The 20,182-nt window shown below is 48.7% G+C and overlaps 1 protein-coding gene across 5 annotated transcripts in view; it reads right to left on the minus strand.

The window, feature by feature from the left end:
- The window catches only part of ELF5 (E74 like ETS transcription factor 5), a 47,724-nt gene that overhangs the window by 5,479 nt on the left and 22,063 nt on the right, over positions 1-20,182 (minus strand). For all 5 annotated transcript variants that reach the window (XM_043909091.1, XM_043909080.1, XM_043909121.1 and 2 more), the window contains 3 exons: positions 19,470-19,594; positions 8,010-8,243; positions 4,194-4,244 (listed from right to left, as the gene is read on the minus strand). In XM_043909091.1, the coding sequence (XP_043765026.1) occupies positions 4,194-4,244; positions 8,010-8,243; positions 19,470-19,594 (410 nt within the window). The remainder of the gene's footprint in view (positions 1-4,193; positions 4,245-8,009; positions 8,244-19,469; positions 19,595-20,182) is intronic.

Here is a 20,182-nt window from a genome sequence, read left to right on the forward strand (position 1 = left end):
TTCCTCAGTGTCCAGCACTGGTCCCACCATCTCTCGACTGTAAAGGTCCACCTCGACTATCGGTCACCTGAACTGACGGCTGATATTCATGGAAAGTGGAAAGTGTTAGCCGCTCGGTCGTGTCTGACTCTTTTCAACCCCGTGAACTGCAGCCTGCTAGGTTCCTCTGTCCATGGGGATCGCCAGGCAAGAATACTGGAGTGGGTTGCCATTCCCTTCTCTAGGGGATCTTCCTGACCCAGGGATCGAACCTGGGTTCCTGCATTGCGAGCAGATGAGTGCTTACTAAATGCCAAGTGCTTGGTGAGGACTTCACAGACAGTATCTCATTTCATCTTTGCCAAAACCCCTTGAGGTATTATTGCTTTTTCCCTTTATTGAGGAGCAACTGAAGCCCAGAGAGTTTAAGAGTTTCACCCAGAGAGGTGGAGCCAGGACTCGGACCTAAAGCAGTTCTGTTCCAAAGCGGATGTTCACAACTACTGCTTCAGCGTGTCTCTCATGGCAAGTGTTCAACAGATACTTAATGAATAGTTATTAAAGTCTGTTCAACATCTGCTGTGGCCAGCTGGTCACCCAATCTCACCCACCCTTATGATGCATGTTTCTTACTTTTCCCACTTTACATATAAGAAGACACAGGTGTCTCACTGGAGGTCCCTCACTCACAGGCTCCTGAGGGACCACACGAAACAGGTCCCAGTCTCTCCTCTCAGGGGACTTAGACCCAAGTGGGAGGGAACAGCCAGTGAACAAACCCATATTGGTGATAAATGCAGTGGAGAAAGATGCAGTAGTAGTGTGAAAGGATCGAGGCAGTGGTGAAGGGGCTGAGCGACGCTGCAATCCTAACAAGAGCCAACAGAGAAAGCTCTTGGACAAGAAGACAGCTGAGCAGGATGGAGTGAGCCCTGGAGACGTTTGGGGAGCCTGCCTAACAGCGGAGCTGAGATCACGTCTAATTTTCTGGCATCGGAGCCCTCGGCTCAAGTAACTGCAGCACATCGTTCACTGGAACGAACAATGACATGAGCGCGTGACTTCAGTGTTCGGGGCCCCTTCGGCCTCCCCTCTGCTATTTCCTACGTTACAGCCTAGGAGTGTATCACTGTGGGAAAATAGGCCTGAGCGCACAGGCCAAACCACAACGAACGCTCAGGAGAGATCAGCTGACAGTGGAGATGCTGCCAAATGGAGAGAGGTGAACTTAGGTGAGCAGGGCTGATGGTCAGTTGATCAAGACGGAGAAAGGGTTTCACCCTCCTCTCAGATCGGTGCCATGCTCTGCGGCATCGCCTGCAGAGCAGACCTGGCCTTTGTTTTAATTTAATCTTTCAGGAAGAGAGAAAACAAACGGAGCGGTCAAGATAAACAAAGGTGAACTATTAGCTGGACAACAGCTTTCACTGAAAGGCCCAAATGGCAAGAACAGGTGGAAGAGAGTCATGCTTTTAATTCTTAAGATTTCTCCCATGTGCTTTGGACAGAAGCTATGTGGCTGGATGGGATGGATGCAGGATTGATCAGCAAGAGGCGGGGTGGGTGGGATGGTGGGTGTTTCCACCTGTGGGTCTTGCCAGAGATAAACAGTCCTGCTGTATCCATTCCTACTGCTCAGCGGTGGATTTGGCAGTCGTCAAGGGTCAGCTAGGCTGGAGGCCCACTTGGCTGGGGGTGGGGATGGAGGGGCTGAAGCCATCACTGGGTGGCCACGTTGAGGGAGGTTCCCACATCCAAAACTCCCCAAGGCGACAGCAGGGGCAGCAGCATGGTGAACCCCACTCCCACCCCCAGCTTCTCTGCAGAGGTCTGCAGCGTTTGAGGGTCGCTCTCCCTGCCTCACACTGGCCTTTATCTTGAATGTGTCCCTGCAGCAGGGCTGTGCCTGACACGGGCCAATGGGAACAGGGCCCAGGCTATCTGTTGTCTGTGGGATTTGGAGAGGTTTGCTTGCCTTGAAAACTGGAGACTGGTAAAGTGTGGCCAGAGGATATGTTCCCTGTTGTTGACTGAAATCATGCTCACTGTCCTCCAGAAGCTGGGATAGAGACTGGAGGGGCAGTGTCTACACTGAGCTTGTCACACACACGTCCCCAAGAGGCCATCCGTCCAGTCACAAAGCCTGCATCTTGGGCCAGCACAGGAGGTGCCCGGCAGCAAGGCTGGGCCTGCAGGCTTGGTTCACTGGCTCTTCTGAGGCGGGGGTGGGGCAGGGCCGGGGAGAGGAGAGAACAAGTGGAGAAGGGCTGGGGTGCATCCCTTGGGCCCCTTCTGACGGTTTCCTAGCTTGCTGGGTGTAAGTCAAATATCCCTTGTCCTCTGGATCATTGTGGCACTGGGCCCAGACTCAGAGGAATCCTGAGTCCCAGGTCTCAACTGAGTGGACAGCAAAGTGAGCACAAGGGTCTGGGGGCACGTCTGCGTGCATGTGTGTGCACCTGTGGGCGTGTGGTACAGAGCGCAGCGTATAACAGCATGGACCTTGAGGAGATGAGTGGGAATCTCAGTTCTGCAATGACTTGTGACTTGCGAGTTCCAGCACTTCCAGTTTCCTCAGCAGCAAATGGAGATAATGCTACTATCTAGTGAAGTTACTCATTGGTAGAGATGTGGATGGGCCAAGAGACTATCACACAGAGTGAAGTAAGTCAGAAAGAGGAAAACAAATGTCATATATTAACACATACGTGTAGAATCTAGAAAACTAGTATAGATGATCTTATTTGCAAAACAGAAATAGAGACACAGATGTAGGGATCAAACATATGGATACCAAAGGAGGAAAGTGGGGGATGGGATGAATTGGGAGATTGGGATTGGCATACATACACCACTGATACTAAGTGTAAAATAAATAACTAATGAGGAGCTATTGTACAGCTCAGGGAACCCTACTCAGTGCTCTGTGGTGACCTCAAGGGGGAGGAAATCCAAAATAAAAGAGGGGATATATGTCTACATATAGAGGATTCACTTTGTGGTACAGTAGAAACTAACACAGCACTGTAAAGCTACTATACTCCAATAACAATTAAAAAATAAAAATAAATATAAAAATATAGTGAAATTATGAGGAGTTGTGGTGTTGGAGAAGACTCTTGAGAGTCTCTTGGACTGCAAGGAGATCAAACCAGTCAATCCTAAAGGAAGTCAGTCCTGAATATTCATTGGAAGGACTGGTGCTGAAGCTGAAGCTCCAATACTTTGGCCACCTGATGGGAAGAACTGACTCACTGGAAAAGACCCTGATGCTGGAAAAGATTGAAGGCGGGAGGAGAAGGGGACGACAGAGGATGAGATGATTGGATGGCATCAGTGGCTCAATGGACATGAATTTGAGCAAGCTCTGGGAGTTGGTGATGGACAGGGAAGCCTGTCATGCTGCAGTCCATGGGGTTGCAAAGAGTTGGACACGACTGAGAGACTGAACTGAACTGAACTGAAATAACTTAATGTACATAGGATACTTGGCTTGGCAGCATGCTGGGCACATAGTAAGGGCTTCACAAATGGCCACCATAGCTATTAATTTAATCTTATAGTTATTGAAGATGGATGGGAACATTGCCTGAAGCCCCTGGATGCCACTTTGTCCCGGTTGGTCAAGCCCCCAGACCAGGACCTTTGCATGGGTCTCAGTAACCAAGATCAATCTTCATCATCATTAGCTTTCAAAAATGAAAGCCCCAAAAGTTCCCTTTCCTAAACCTTCTCCATCTGCAGAAGTGAAACCATGAGGGTTAATTTTCAGTCAACAAGGCCATTTGAGATTCTCCATTGCCTTATAGTTATAAATGTGATCTGCTTAATGAGCTCTGATTTTTAGACATTATCAACCACAAGGCCTCTAACGGTTGGTAATTTGTAATTATGATTTTTACTGCTAATGGGTACCAGTATTTGGAGCAACTATTCTGCTGGCATAGGTTAGGCACTTTATATGCACTGTTACTTGAACTCATCATGACCCAGTGAGGGTCCGACTGTTTTATAGACAAAGAAACTGAGTCTGGGGGAGGATGAAGAAGCCACAGACCCAAGCCCCATGCCCTGTCCACCATGTTTCTTCCGCCATCTTCTCTTGGTCTCCCACTATTTCAGGTTATCAGCCTTTGAGTGAAGTCCTACAAGGACCATCAAGCCCACGTGCACTACAACACCCACGGCACAACAGTATGAACTTGGTTACTCACAGTCTTTGAGGGTGGCCTTGGTCTCATCAGGATCATTAAAAAAGGAGTAACCTGGGAAAGAAAAAGAAATCCATTAACCATGGCATACAACCTTGGTTTCTGTGGCCAGGCCAGAAGGGGAGGTGCTGGGGAGAAGGGGGGTGATTTTATCCTCTGCAAGGTAGTTTTATTTCAGAAGGAAACTTGGAGACCACCCGGCCCTTATAGGTCCTGGCTCGGGGTCGGGAGGCCTGAGCTCTGCACTGGTCTGAGTCATTGACCCTTGTGCAGACTTGCCAGTCACCCAGCCTCCAGGCTTGTGTCCCGTCCTGGCAACATGTGACAAAACCACCCTGACCACCCTATTGGCTCTGTCTATGATCTGGGATGTGACATGCTGGCCAAGAATGGACACAGGAGGCCTTAAGAAACCCAACGTGACGATTCAAAAAGGAGTCTGCAGACTGGTGTTCTCCTCTGAAGGGTGGGGTGGGTTGGGGATGGATCAGGACTTTCAGATCACGTTTTCACGCGGCACCACAGGCCGGAGGACATCCATTTTCTAACGTGGCATCCAATGTGAGGGCCAGTTTCCGTTTGCTGAGAAGACGGGAACAGGGCACAGCTGTGACTGCTGACTCCTAGGGCCGCTGGTTCTCGGAATGACTGGTTCTGGTCAGCCATGCACTGTCCCTTCTTCCCAAGAACAGGCGGGGCTGCCAGGGGATCTTCCTCTCCTGTGCTGGGGAGCCGCCTCCTTCCTCCTCCCTCCCCACGGACCCCACCCTCAGGGACCAGGGTCCCTCTGATTCTGGGCCCTTAAATCCCACTGCAGTACCTGTGGAGCCAGACCACACACTGGGCATAGAGCCCCCCCTTTGACTCCTCTCCCTGCCAAAACTTGGTCCGTGTTCTTTTCTGTCAGAGCCCTAATCTGTGGGGTCAGATAAGGCCTAAACTGGCCTTCTCAAGTGGTGCTAGAGGTAAGGAACCCGCCTGCCAATGCAGGAGACATGAGATGTGAGTTCGAAACCTGGGTTGGGAAGATGGCCTGGTGGAGAGCATGCAACCCACTCCTGTATTCTTGCCTGGAGAATCCCATGGACAGGGGAGCCTGGCAGGCTACAGTCTACAGGGTTGCACAGAGTCAGACACAACTGAAGTGACTTAGCATGCATATATGCATGCAAGGCCTAACCTAGGTAATAACCAGTTTAACATATAACTTATAGTCCAAACAGGGACTCTTCTGAGAATGAAAAACAGGATAACAGGTGAAGACACTATGTCCTGGGCAGATTGGGACACTGGAAACTTTGGTCACAGTACCTGCATTTCAATACACTGTACACATTCCCGCCCAAGGAACATTAAATAGAGATCTGAGAACAGAGCAGGCTGATGGAGTAATCTCACTGCTCAACACAATAAGCACCCTGGCCTGCAGGCTGCCTGAAAGTCCATCACTGGGGGTGGCTTTGGGGCTCCTAGGATCCTTTAGAATAAGAAAAGGCAACTTGTGGCCTGTTTAAAAACCAGCTGGTTTTTCACGTATCCATTTTGCACAGACCTTGAGGTGATGGGACCAGGGACAGGAACGTTTTGATGTAATAATTGCCTGGAACAGAAGGGCCCCAGAGGGGAGATCCCAGCACAGGACCTGCAGGGGCCTGGAGACGAACGTGATTGACTTGACCTTTGACTGAGGCTGGCAGTGCCAATCTGCATCTTCTCCTAGGATGGGATACTCTTCTCTGTGGTTCTGGGATTTTTGTGCAAGGCTGATCCCTTGGGAGGGTTCCGAACGGAGCCTACCTCCTCCCTGAGATTCTGTGATTTGCTCAGATTTGCCTTGTTTCCAGGAAGGCCCATTCCGTGCAGACCACTGATCCTGGTAGGTCACTGGCACTGGCAACAGTCAAGTACGGACTGGAAATCAAGGGACAGCAGGTCTGTTTGTCCCTTCCTTGCCCTCAAGAGGCCATGGTTCCTGGGGCAGAAGCCAAGCAGTGCCTGAGGGCCCCCGTCCTGGGCTTTTGTTCCCTTGGGCACTCATGATGGGGGAGATCAAGGTGGGGGCAAAGAATCTTAGAGCTGAGAGGTCCTCTTTGGGTTTCTGCCCACATAGGAATCCCTGTCACAGCACCTCCATCAAGTAAGGGACCCTTAGGTTGCTTGATTACCTCCAGTGATGGGGAGCTTCCTACCTATGATAACTTTGAAACAGCCTTTTTATTATTTTTTAATTTGATTTTTATTTTTTTTAAACACCCAAAACATTTTGTAATGGAGTATAACTGATTAAAAATGTTGTTATAGTTTCAGGTGAACAGCGAAGGGACTTGACCATCCATGAAACAAAAGAAGGTGCTTTTAGAAGTGTCTCCTTAAATTGAGCTGAAATGTGTTTCCTTTATTTATTAGGTTATTTTTGCTTCTTGGTTATACTCATGATGACAAAAGCAGGTGTCATTCACTATATTTGCTTCCTTAACTGCTTATGCCAGGTAATGTTTCACTGAATCCTGTCAAGAAGGCTAAGGATGTGTGTATCATTACCCCACCCTAGAGGTGAGACAATGGAGATTCACAGAGGTTTAACCATGTGCCAGAGGTCCTGTGGCTCTGATGTATTAGAGCCAGGGTAGGAACAAAGGTCTTTCTGATCTCGCAGCCCTTGCTTGGTGCTGACTTTCCATGAGTCAGCCTTGTTTTCTGTGTGACCCTGGAGAAGTTACTTAACCACTTGGGACCTCAGTCCCTTTATCTGCGATATGGGGAAACAGAATTATATGTTCTCAAAAGGCCTTTCCAGATTTAAAAAAAACCTGTCCATATACATTCTACTCTTTCAGGGCATGTGTGTGCATGTTAAGTCTCTTTAGTTGTGTCTGACTCTGCACAGCCCCATGGACTGTAGCCCACCAGGCTACTCTCTCCATGGGATTGTCCAAGCAAGAATACTGGAGTGGGTTGCCATGCCCTCCTCCAGGGGATCTTCCCAACCCAAGGATTGAACTCCCATCTCCTATGTCTCCTGTATAGGCAAGAGTGTTCTTTACCACTAGCATCACCTGGGAAGCCCCTTTCAGGGCATGAAGTGAAAGTCGCTCAGTCGTGTCCAACTCATTGTGACCCCATGGACTATACAGTCCATGGAATTCTCCAGGCCAGGATATTGAAGTGGGTATAATACTGGAGTGGGTAATCTATCCCTTCTCCAGGGAATCTTCCCGACCCAGGGATCGAACTGGGGTCTCCCTTACTGCAGGCAGATTCTTTACCAACAGCTATCAGGGAAGACCCCCTTTCAGGGCAAGTGATGTGTTAAATAAAGATAGTGGCGCCACCTTGTGGCCATTTGATCCTTGACCATTAGGAATGTGATGAAAGTGCAATTAGTTGAGCCTCCCTGGAAACAGGGAAGGTAAAGGGTCTAGTTAATTTTCTTCCACTGCTTAATGAAAGGTTAAGACGAAGTCTCTTTCTGTTCACTTTTTATGGCTACCAGTCTTTATGAACATAATATTTTGTTGTATCAGCCTGGTTCCTGGGCAATCCCTGAAGATGTTTTAGTTTTCTTTTTCTTTCTTTATTTTTTGAAAAAAGTGGACTCAACTTACTTTCTTGGTACTCACTCTATTTTACCTCCAATCTCTGATTCTAGTGTGCTAGAGATTCTAGGTATGGAAAGGCCTGGTTAGTAGAGGATCTGGGTTAACAGTTGCGGTTAATAAAATATCACCACGTGAGTCCTGTGGTGGGGCAGGACCTCAGAGGTCATTTGGTCCCAATCCCGAGCCCCTGACCTTGAGGCCCCATGCTCTGGACACTGACCTTGTGAGCGGATGCTCTGGAGGATAAAGTATAGATACTCCCCGCAGACGCCGGCAGCCTCCATGAACTCCTCCTGCGTCATGCCACACAGCTGTAGGCCACTGATGTTGAAATGGCAGAAAGAGATGCAGTTGGCATCCAGCTTGTACTGGTCACAGCAGAACTGGAGCCATTCCCAGACGTGGCGCTTTGTCCAGTACTCGGGGTGGACGGATGTCCAGTAGGAGTCGCAAGCTGCACCAGGAAGAGACAAGTGAGAGATGGCAGCTGGGAGAGGATTAGAAGCCCCCCAAAGGAGGCTCTGGTTTTGTTAACATCCTCATCCTCTGTCCGGTGAGTCAAAGGGGCCTCCAGTCCTGGGGTGTTTTCCTGGGACCCTAGTAACCTTCTATCCTGCAGTGAAAACCAGAGGCATCCTGTGTGTAGGCTTATCGGCAGAAGAGAGAATGAGGGGTGAGAAACCTGATTATGGCTTGGGAGTACCTTGAAGAGGGGGGTCACTAGGGGAGAAGGAAAGAAAAAGGCCATTCAGGTATTTGATTTCAGACAACATGACATCAAGAGTACAGACTTTAGAGCCTGACAAGCCTGGGTTTTAATCCCGGTTCCAAGGCTTTCCATTTGGGCAAGGTCCACAGATATTTAAGCCTCAGTTTCCTTATCTGTAAAATGGGGATAATATGCTCTCACAGGGCTGTTCTGGAGTTTGTGGTTAATGTGGACTATATGGAGCATTATCGATCAATACTTATTAAATACCTGTGGTGTGCCAGGCACCATTTGAAGCTGATTTGATTCCCTCTGCTTTTATGGACAGCTGCCCCACACTGGCTACTGGTTTGTGTGTTGTCTCTGGCCGTCTTGGGTTGCTGAGATGTTGCCCAAGTGTTTGGCAGACCATGGATCACCAGAGCAGGTTTCTCTAGGGGATGGGGGAGGTGGAAGTATTGATTGTATTGCTGTTCTTGTGTTTTTGGTGGTGTTTTGAGGAATTTCTATCCCAAGGCCAGATCCCCTTCACTCCTTCATTGAAGCCCCCTGTGCTCCCAGACAGAGGTGGGCACCATCCGGTCCAAGAGGCTGAGAGGTGGCTGTGCCTGACCCAGGGGCACAGATGGGTGCTCAACAGACTGTCCCAATGCCAGGAGAAACTAAAAGGTTGACAGATCAGGTGTGGAAGAGGTGAGGGACCAGGTTCTTGGTCAGGCACTTTGGCAAACCTTGCAATTATCATGGTACTCATTCATTCATTTGCTCATTCATTCAAAAAGCTTCAACTTTCTCATCAGTAAAATGGGGATAATGATAGCCCCTATATCATATGGTCATTCTGTGGATTAAATGAGTTAATACATATAAAAGTACTTAGAAAAGAGTCTAGAAGATTTTTTAATGCTATTATTAAGATAAAGGCCCATATAGTCAAAGCTATGGTGGTTATCCAGTAGCCATGTACAAATGTGAGAGTTGGACCATAAAGAAGGCTGAGCACCAAAGAATTTATGTTTTTGAACTGTGGTGCTGGAGAAGACACTTGAGAGTCCCTTAACAGCAAGGAGATCAAACCAGTCAATCCTAAAGGAAATCAACCCTGAATATTCATTGGAAGGACTGATGTTAAAGCTGAAGCTCCAACACTTTGGCCACCTGAGGTGACAAGCTGACTCATGGCAAAGAACCTGATGCTGGGAAAGAGTGAGGGCAGGAGCAGAAGGCAGGTGACAGAGAGTAAGATGGTTGGATGGCATCATCGACTCAATGGACAAGAGTTTGAGTTAACTCCAGGGGACAGTGAAGGACAGGGAAGCCTGGTGTGCTGCAGTTCATGGGGTGGCAGAGAAATGGACACAACTTTGTGACTTAACAACAACAAAGATTATCACTGAACAGCTGCTATGTATGAAACAACAAATTGCGAGCTAAGGATTCATGATGAATAGGAGGTTTGGTTCCTGTCCCCCAGGAGGTCACAGATGAGAAACCTGAGGGTCACAAAGAACCTGCTGAATATCTCACAGCCAGTGGTGGGCAGAGTTGGGATATGAACCCCAGTCTGAACTCAAAAGCCAGTGCTCTTCCCGTTCTATCATGCTGGTGTTCAGAGGTCAGTACAGAGAAGCGATGAAACATGGAAGGAGAATTGGAGGCTGGAGGAGAGCCAGAGAGAAGGAGAGGGCTGAGGAGAAAGGAGCGGGCAGAGTCAGGCAAAGGTGACTGGTGTAGGCTGTGTGGATGACAGAGTGTCTCTCATGAGTTAGACCCCACAGTAAACGGCAGCAAGGCTGTTATGATTCTCCCTTTAAATAATGAATTTGCTGCCACTATCCCCAAATGAACTGTGGCAATTCTAATATCAGGCAGGAGATGGCTTCTCTGCCCCTAAGCACCCATTTGTGTTGGTCAGGTTGCTATGTGCCCTGAGCTACACCAGCTTTGCTTCCTCAAATCCTCTCACATGGGTAATAGGAATAAACTGAGGCTCCCCTTAACTCAGAGCCCTTCCAGAAATTTCTTTTCCTACCATGAAGTGGATTGAGATCAAACTTAACGTTAGGTTTGTTATAGACTCGGGTCTTTGGACTCTTTAATCAATAGAAATTGATAAGAGACCAGACCAGGAATTCAGGCAAGGTTTTCTTATGATTTGTGCTGCAGCACTACGGAATGAGAACAAGAAACAGGTGTCCCTGCTAGATGCTGGAGGAGGGTCAACCTGGTCTCTTAAGTGGGGTGAGGAAGGGGGCGAATTGGTGGGTCAGGATGGAGGGGTGGTTTAGGTGGCCTGCCACAACTCCTCCCTTGTAGGAGCTGAGCCCAGGGATCACGCACGGTGCCTCAGAAATGGTGGTTGGGTTTGGCCTTTTTGCATTTTATTGTTTATCATTTAGGGCTTCCCTGGTGGCTCAGGCAGTAAAGCATCTCCCTGCAATGCAGGAGACACGGCTTTGATCCCTGGGTCGGGAAGATCCCCTGGAGAAGAGAATGGCTACCCACTCGTTTTCTTGCCTAAAAAATTCCATGGACAGAGGGGCCTGGTGGGCTTGGGTTGCAGTCCATGGGGTCACAAAGAGTCAGACAGCATTGAACGACTTTCACTTTCCCATTTGCCCCAAGTATGCATGCCTGCAGTTATTTTTAGTCCCTTAATAGGTTTTTTTTTTTTTTTTGGTATTTTATGTTGGAGATGTTTGTCTGGGTGTAAGCACTACAGCAAAGGGTCCCAGATCTTAGGTTTGTTTAAATTTAAGTTTTTAATCAGAGTTGACACCTGGCCAGGATGGCGGAGGCTGATGTTACTGGATGAGGAGAGACCCCTATCAGTCATGGGGTGGGGGGTGGGTCTCCAGGGTCTCCTGGGAAAAATCTCTGGTGGCCGTGTCCCATCTAGCCTGTGTTTGCATGTGCTGAGTTCTGGCTGGAGTAAACCCGGGGCCTCACCTCCCTGGTATTAGCATGAGAGACTTTTATGAAGATTGGAATTCTTCCCAGAGTCCTGAGCTGAACCCCGCCGAGGGTACCTATCTAGGCGCTGCCCTTGGAGGACACACTTTCTTTCTTTCCAAGGAAGGTGTAAGTCTCCAGGCCCCTCCCCGCTCCTCACCTCCACCCCCGTGTTATTTTCTTTGGCTCTGGGAGATGGCCATGGCCATGTTATTTCTGGAGGCCAGCGAGGCCTGAAGGATTCAGAGAAGTGTCATGGACACTGGGAAGGTATTGCTGGCTCCGCCTTCTTCCGCTGGCTCTGTCTGCCCCGAAGCTCCCCACAGAGCGGGCTTTGTGTGGCTCCCGCCCCTGGAGGGAGGCCGGGGCCGGGGCCAACATGGCGGCTCTCGTCACCGGCTGAGTGCCTCCCACGGCCCCCAGAGTGGAGAGAGAAGTGGCTGTTCTCGGCCCTGTGGAGGGCGAAGAGCCAAGATGGTGGGAAGACTCTTGGTTGTGGGGTGTTTGTGCCATCCTGTCTTCCTCCTCCTCACTCTGTCCGTCCCCACCCCTCCCTCAGCATTGCCTCCGGCCCCAGGTCTTTCCACAGGCACTTCTGGTCACTTGGGATGGCATCAACCTGTCTTCTAATTCCTGCTCATCCTCAAGAGCACAACTCACTGCCCCTCTGAGGGAGGCCCGCTGTCCTCACCCCGACTCAGGGGTCCTCCTGTCACCTCCCTCCTCGGGGTCAGCTCTGCTTTGTTCAAGCTGAGTCGGGTGGGCTGGGAGCTGGCCTAGCCCCCTGTGGGTGCTTGGGGAGTGAAATGGCCAGCCTGGGGCCGGATAGCTATTGTCATCACTTCACAGGGAGGAAACTGAAGGCCTAGGAGGTTACGCGACTCTACTAAGGCCGCATGGCTGGTCAGTAAGGGAATTAGGCCCCGCTAAACTCTTCCATCTTTGCACGTGGGAAGTTTGCATCATATTTGCCTCCCTCTTCTTGGTTGACAGGGCCCAAACTGGACACACAGGCTAAACAATTTGGATGAAGGTATATACATAGAAGGGGCTTCCCAGGTGGTGCCGTGATCAAGAATCTGCCTGTCAATGCAGGAGAAGTAAGAGATGCGGGTTCAATCCCTGGATGGGGAAGATCTCCTGAAGTAGGAAATGGCAACTCCCTCCAGTATTCTTGCCTGGAAAATTCCATGGACAGAGGAGCCTGGTAGGCTATAGTCCATGGAATCTCAAAGAGTCAGACACAACTGAGTGACTGGGCATGCATGCACACATATATATATATAAATATAATTAAAATATATGTACATAGTTTATATAAATACTTATATAGTACAGTGTATGTATGTATATTTATATATTTTATGTTTCACATATATACTTATATATATATAATGTATATATATAACCTAGGTTTGAAAAATCAGAGGAAGGATAGAGAGACTGATGATAACACTGTTTGAATGACATGAAGACCATTTTACTACTTGGAAGAAATGAACCCAGAGAAAATAAAAGACAGGGTAATTCACCCAGAGAATATATTATCTTCAACAGGTTGTACTGTCTAGAAATGTGTTTTCCTCAACATGTGTACCATTCACAAAATAATCTAGACTTTATAGAGAAACTGTGCCATGAGGCACTTCTGCCTATGTTTACCAGTTGGGGACAGATGACATCCCCTGTCTGGTAGACTTAATCCAAAGGTCCCCAGGCCATGATTACACAGCAGGCTTGGCCAGCTCCTTTGAAGTTGGAACTAGGTCAGGACACCTGTTTAAAGGGTTAGCTGCACTGGGAAGAAGACTTATGGGGCTAAAGGGAGTTTTCAGCAATTCTGCGGTGACATTCTCAGAGACAATGCTATAACCTGGGATGCATTCAAATTCAGAGGGAGGGCTTAAGCTTTTAGAGCTGGGCCAGTGCACTCAGATGCCCACAGGGTCAGCAGGTGATGCCCATGCCCAAAAGTGGCCCCCGACGGGGACAGTGAGAATGGGCAAGTTCATGCCAAGTACACACTTGTGGCCCAGCTCTGCTAGTTGGCTGTTGCCAGGCAGGAAGGTAGGCCCTGTGTTGCCAGGACCAGATTGTTATGTGAAATCTCACAATTTTTAAGTGCTGACTTATTTAGTTTTTAAAAATCACTCCTAGGGGCAGTTAGAACTCTTCCACAGGCTGGCTCCCTCCTCGTGATAACTTTTGAGGGAGAACTTCACAAGCTTCTGGATAGTTGTCTCTTTCCAGACTATCGTTTAGAGTGGGCATGCTAAGATTGTATTTATTTTTATTGAAGTATAGTTGATTTACAATGCTATGCTAATCTATGAAAGTGAGAGTGTTAGTTGCTCATTGTGTCCAACTCTTCCTGATCCCATGGCCTATAACCCTCTGTTCATGGAATTCTCCAGGCAAGAATACTGGAGTGGGTTGCCATTCCCTTCTCCAGGGGCTCTTCCTGACCTAGGGATCGAACCTAGGTCTCCCTCATTGCAGGCAGATTATTTACCATCAGCTGCCAGGGAAACCCAAAGTGACTCAGTTTTGCATATATACACATTCTTTTAAAAATATTCTTTTCCATCTTGGTTTATCCTGGGAGATTGGACATAGTTCCTTGTGCATACAGTATGATCTTGTTTATCCGTTCTAAATAGTTTGGGGAGGGAGAGGGATGGACTGGGAATTTGGGGTTGGTTGAGGCAGAATTTTTATTTTTTATTTTTAGCTGAATAGTATTTTCTTCAACTTGGAATTTATCTGGAAAAAAGCAGTGCTGCTCTGCTGGGAGTTAAGGGGAAGGTACTAGATGGCTTCCCCTTCTTAGCATCAGAAGGCTCCTTGAAAAATTACTGTTCTGGAGCTCGTTACTTGAATTATCCCTTAAAACTGAAAGTGTGTGTTATCTCACATTTAGGGGGCCTGCCTCCTAGAATTTGTGAGCAAAACGGGAATAATAGGATCTACCTCTCCATGCTGTTAAAAAGATTAAGTGAATCAATGCATGTAAAGCACTTGGAACAGGATAGGCAGAGAGTAAGCGCTTATTCAATGCCACTAATGTTAAATATTAACGTAGTTGTTAATATCAGGGTCACCCCATACCACTATGTTAATTGCATTTCCTCCACTTGTTAGCTGTGCAATCCTAGTAAAGTTTCCTAACCTCTCTGGACCTCAGTTGCCTTCATTTCTAAAACAGGAATACTAGTAGTGTCTATCTTTTAGGAAGCTTGCTGTGAAACGGAAGAGAAAAGATGGATATAAAGAACTTAGTCCAGTGATCTGGATGACAATTCAAATCAACAGTTCCCCGTGTCACTTGTAATTAGTTATTATTTGGGGATGACATTTGTCCTCAGGGAAATGAGGCTGTCTCCACCAGGGCCTCAGTCTAACTGAGGGACACGCAGAACAAAGGAACCCAAGGACCCAGTGAGAGGGAGGCAGACAGTCTGGGTCAGAGGAGACCTGAGTTAGCCGGCCTGGACCATAATTAGCATGATTTATTAGCATCAGAAATTGGGAAAGTCTGTTGCCTGGAGCAGCACTGAAGAGGGCCAGTGAATGGACTAAGTAGCACAGGGCACCGTCAATTGTGGTTTGTCCCTGAAAGGAAGGACTTTACAAGGAGGGACCTGAAATGATATGTGGCTTCCCGATTTCCCTCCAGAGTTGGTCTAGCCCCATCCAATAGTCTTTGTTGACTTTCCTTCTAAGCCTGTGGAGTGATTTAGACCATGAGATGGGAAAAAAAAAAAAACAAAAAAAGAGCCTGGAGCAGTGTAAGAAACTGGATGGGGAAGAGATGAGAAGGCCGGCTGGGTATCATCCAAAAGCCGAGGCCATGAACGTGTGGTTAGAAAGGATAGAGCACCAGGCCCTAAGTGGTCCCAGGCTACAGCTGCCCAAAGGCTCAGATGTGTGCGGGAGAGGCTAGAGGTGGCCAACAGTGAGGTCTCTCCTTGGGAGTGTCCTGGGGTGTGACCACCGCCACGGGGCTCACCTTAGGCTTTCTGATGATTTTATATTTCACTGTTTGGTTTTGATTTAAAAATTCCTAGACTCTCTTGGGTATCTGATCTCAAACATCTCTACCTGGAATAGGAATCTTACTTAAGAAAAGCCTCCATGGAACCCAGATGCCTCTCTCTCTGATTATCTGGATGTTAATACCCAAGATCAGCATTTTGCACCTTAAAATAATTTTTTTTTCCCGTCAAATAAAATCTCCTTGTGCTTATGCTCAGTCGCTTCAGTTGTATCTGACTGCTTGTAGCCCCATGGAGTGTGGCCCGCCAGGTTCCTCTGTCTATGGGATTTCCCAGGGCAAGAATACTGGAGTGGGTTTCCATGCCCTCATCCAGGGTATCTTCCCAACACAGGGACTGAACCCGAGGTGCTGCGCCTCCTGCATTGCAGGTGGATTCTTTACTGCTGAGTCACCAGGGAAGCCATAAAATCTCCTATAGCTAACGTATTTGTTGAGCACTTAGTACATGCCAGTTACTCTGCTACACTCTTGAGTTTTCTCATTCCATCCTCAACTTGAGGTCCTAGATCATGTAGCCTACTTTACAAAGTCAATGAAGAAAGAAAGACAGAGAAATGTGAAAGCCCTTCTTGAGGTCACGCAACGAGTAAGTGGCCCAGCAAGGCGAAAAGTGAAAGTGAAAGTCACTCAGTCGTGTCTGGTTCTTTGCGACCCTATGGGCTATACAGTCTATGGAATTCTCCAGGCCAGAATACTAGAGTGGGTAGCCATTCCCTTCTCCAGGGGATCTTACCATCCCAGAGATCGAACCCAGGTCTCCCACATTGCAGGTGGATTCTTTACCAGCTGAGCCACAAGGGAAGCCCAACGAGGAGGTCATATAGGTATAACCCAGCCAAGCCCCACTATGCTGTACTGTCTTTGGAATCAAAATGAGGGTGGAAAAAAAATGAGGGTGGAGATGGAGAGGGGGGTCTAAAGCTTGTCCTTCTCAGCTGTCACTCCAGGTCCCCAAGGGACCTCCAAGGAACCCCTAGAGCTGCCCCAACCTAGAAAGCTCTGCTGCGAAGTATGAGCAAGATCCCAAAGCCAAGCACATTGGCCTGGCCACCTTGGCCATCAGGGTAGGGGTGTGTGGGTGTGTGGAGGGTCAGGATAGAGTTCCAGAAAGTAGAGGTAAGTCAGGATATTCCATGACTTATCAGATGCTTGGCTACTGGAACTCGATTGGAGAAATCATCTTTTAAAAATATCACCTGCTAGTGAAATATACACAGCTCCCCACTCTCCACCTTGGATGAAATTTTCCAGTATCTGTAATTCTTTATTTTAAAAGAGCTGAAGGGAAGGTCAGGGTGAACTCATGACATTTGAGAGCATTTTGCAATCTGTGACCGTCCACTCGCCAGCCTGCAGGGCAGCCTCTAAGTGCTGGTTTTAAGAGAGGCGAGGTCCTGAGCTCTTAACACACGGAGGGTGCATGTTTGGCTGCCTCTGCTAGAGCCATTTAAGAGGCATAAACAGCTGGTTCTCCTGACCATGTTGCTTATTCCTCCCTGCACTTTTCATTCTTGTACATCATTTACCCAGCAGGCACACCATTTCTCTCTCCCTTCCTCTCCTTTTTGTCTCAAAGTGTCTAAGCTGCCAACAGTTCTGAATTGGATAGGTTGAGATAGAGACCTGTGTCACTTTTGTTCAATATGAAGAGTGAGGCAAGGAGAGAGAAAGCTGTTTTTCCAGGTCATGTCTTGGCTGCAGTGATGACCTGCCAAATGCCCAGCACTTTGCTAAACACATCACGTGTGGAATCTCAGTCAGCCCTCCCAACACCGGGAGGCAGATGCTATTTTAGCCGAGGAAAACATATCTCAGAGATGTTAGGGAAAACTGGCCAAGGTCATGGGGCCAGTCAGTGCCAGCCCCAGCCCGGTGACCTTGGACCCAAACAGGAAGCTGCCATTTGGACAACCCTGACTTCAAGCTGGAATTTCCTAGGAGGTAGGCAAGGACCTCAGAAGAGATGGCCACTCAGGTGGCAAGCTGGCAGAGCAGTGTCTGGAGGAGAACTCGGCTGTCTCCTGAGACATCCCTCTCAGAAGGGTTTTGCAGACACTCAGACCCATGTGTCACCTCCTGGGAGACAAAAAGACAGAAGGCCCTGCAGGGCATTCTTCCCACCAGTAGGGACCCAAGGGAGCCCAGTCCTCACTGGGGACTGTTTCACACACAAACTTGACCTTTATAAGCTCAGAAACACTCAGCTCCTTCTGAAATGCGAGTGCCAGGGGGCAAGCCCCTTCCCTTGGTAATGGCAGAAGCTGGGCCACTCTTGGCCAAAGTCTGAGCTCTTGACAACTGCAGAAGCTCCTGGAACATCGCACGGGGTAGGCACCTGAGGTTACCCTCTCCCATCCCACTCTGACACCACCTGGTAGAAAAGGAGGGAAGAGGGGGCTCCCTGGATGGCAGGTCTGGGTTATGTGTGGGTGGGGCTGGGCTCCACCATCATGGGACACACAGGGAAGAGACGGGGACTCGGAAAGCTCCGTTTTCCTCCTGCAGATTTAGCCTCTTGACCAAATACAGGGTGGGAGGGCAGGGAGAGACTGAATACATTTCTCATGGTCTTTCTGGGAACAAGGCGCTCTTTAGGCTTGAAGAACATTCCTGTGCAGCTGGATGAATCGGGTCCCCGTGCAATGATCTGGACCCTGGTGAGAGTGAACCATGTCACGGTACGTGTGTGTCACGTGTAGGGTTAGGGGAGGGTGCGGGACTGGTCTGTGTAAGCATGGGCCTCAGGTCTGTCTGTGCAGTTCTGGTGTCTGGCCTGGAGGCAGGGACTCCTAGAGGGGGAGCATTTCACAGTGTCCTCGGAGACTCACCCTCTCCTGGAGGCCACCTGCTTTCTGACCCTGAGTGTGAGCCCCGCTGGGCTGGAACACACAGGGTCAAGGCTGGGTGGTGAGGCCTGAGGGCTGGATCGGCGCTTGCATCACCCCCACCGCGGGGCGTGTACCTGCTGTGCCAGCAGTCAGCCAGGCTTGCCGTGAAGTGCAGTCACCCGGCACCTTGGGATAGAGGCCCTCAGAGGGTTTCTGGGGCAAAGCTCAGCTGGCCTCGCTTTGGCTTATGGCCTGCACAAGGCCCCGTGCTTCCTTCTTAGGTGGAGAGAGCTGGACTAGGAGAGGAGGATGTGGGGGGAGGGTGGCCTGGAGGGACAACGAGGGGACCCCTCTTTACTTAGCACTTCCTTGGTTGCCAGGTTATATATTTCACATATATATTGATTCTCACACGTATATTGATTCGCTCTCTTGATTCTTATAGAACTCCTCTTCCCTGCTCTAGGGATAAGGAAATAAAAGTTCAAATAGCTATAATATTAATACTGATAACCACAGCATTCCATCATTTGTAAGTTGACCTTGTAGGATAGTTAAGGGCACAGAGCTCAAGTCAATGTGCAGGAGACTTCGTTAACTGTTGGACCTTGGGTGGGTCCTGAAACCTCTCTGTGCCTCAGTTTCTTCATCTATAAAATGGGAATAATAATTACTAATTTCTCTTAGGGTTTCTGTAAGGATGAGATGGGTTTTTGGCACAGGGTCTGGGGCATGGCTAGTAAGTATTTAGCAAATGTTGGCTAAAGCCAGGTTGCTCAAGCAATCACAATGTCCTAGGCTTCGGCCTAAGGGTTTCTACTGTTTTGTTTAAATATAATTGCTCCAGGAGATTGATGTTATCTCCATTTTACCCATTAGCAAAATAAGCTCAGAGAGGTTAGTGGAGTTTCCCAAGGCCACAGAGTTGGGAAGAGGTTACAGTGAGGATTCCAGGGCTTTCTTCTGTACAGAAGTGGCTCTTCCCCCTGCCTCGGACTCTGGCAACCCTCTGTCCTGAATACCGGTGAGAGCTGGCCTTTCCAGGCCATCATGGCCTTGCCGCCCGCCTGAGGCCAGCACCATTTCTGGCCCCAGCCTGTCCCAGCTCAGATGGGCTTCTCCAGTCATACACACCTGTCTGATGCTCAAAGGCGGGGTAATACTCTTCATTGCTGAACAGGTCAGTCCACGACATCAGGGGGTCGCAGAAGGACGTGTTGGGCAGGAAGGTACTGTGTGTCACTGAGTCCAACATCACCCTGTAATAGCAGAAGAGGCTGTGAGGAGGCAGCAAGCCACACTGCAGGAGACCCCAGCAGGGCAATACTTGTTTATTTATTTTTTGACTGCATCACTGGCATAAGGGATCTTAGTTCCCCACCTGGGGATTGAACCCATGCCCCATGTAGTAGAAGCATAGCGTCTTAACCACTGGACTGCCAGGGAAGTCCCTACGCTTGGCTTTTCATTATGACAGCAAACACCAACATGCAGCCTCCCAGGAGCCGGGCACTCCTCTAAGTGCCTTCCACGGCGACATTATTTAATCCTTGCCACATCCTGTGAGGTTTGTGTGTCCATCCCCATTTTATAGATGAGAAAACTGAGGCAGAGAGGTTGAGACAATTGCCCAGGTAACAAGGCCAGTAAGTGGCAAACCTGGGATTTGAGGATGAAGGCTTTAGTTGTGCAATAATGCCTTGTTCTTTACTTTTCCTGTTCTCTCTCACCTGGCCCCTGAACTCGGGATTATAATGTCTAAAAATATACTTCTGAAAACAGGGAAAGAATGACTATAACTGAATATGCCCATAAATACAAATCCACAATTCTGAAATCTGAAAGCT

The sequence above is a fragment of the Cervus elaphus genome, chromosome 1, assembly GCF_910594005.1.
Source record: "Cervus elaphus chromosome 1, mCerEla1.1, whole genome shotgun sequence".
Taxonomy (NCBI): domain Eukaryota; kingdom Metazoa; phylum Chordata; class Mammalia; order Artiodactyla; family Cervidae; genus Cervus; species Cervus elaphus.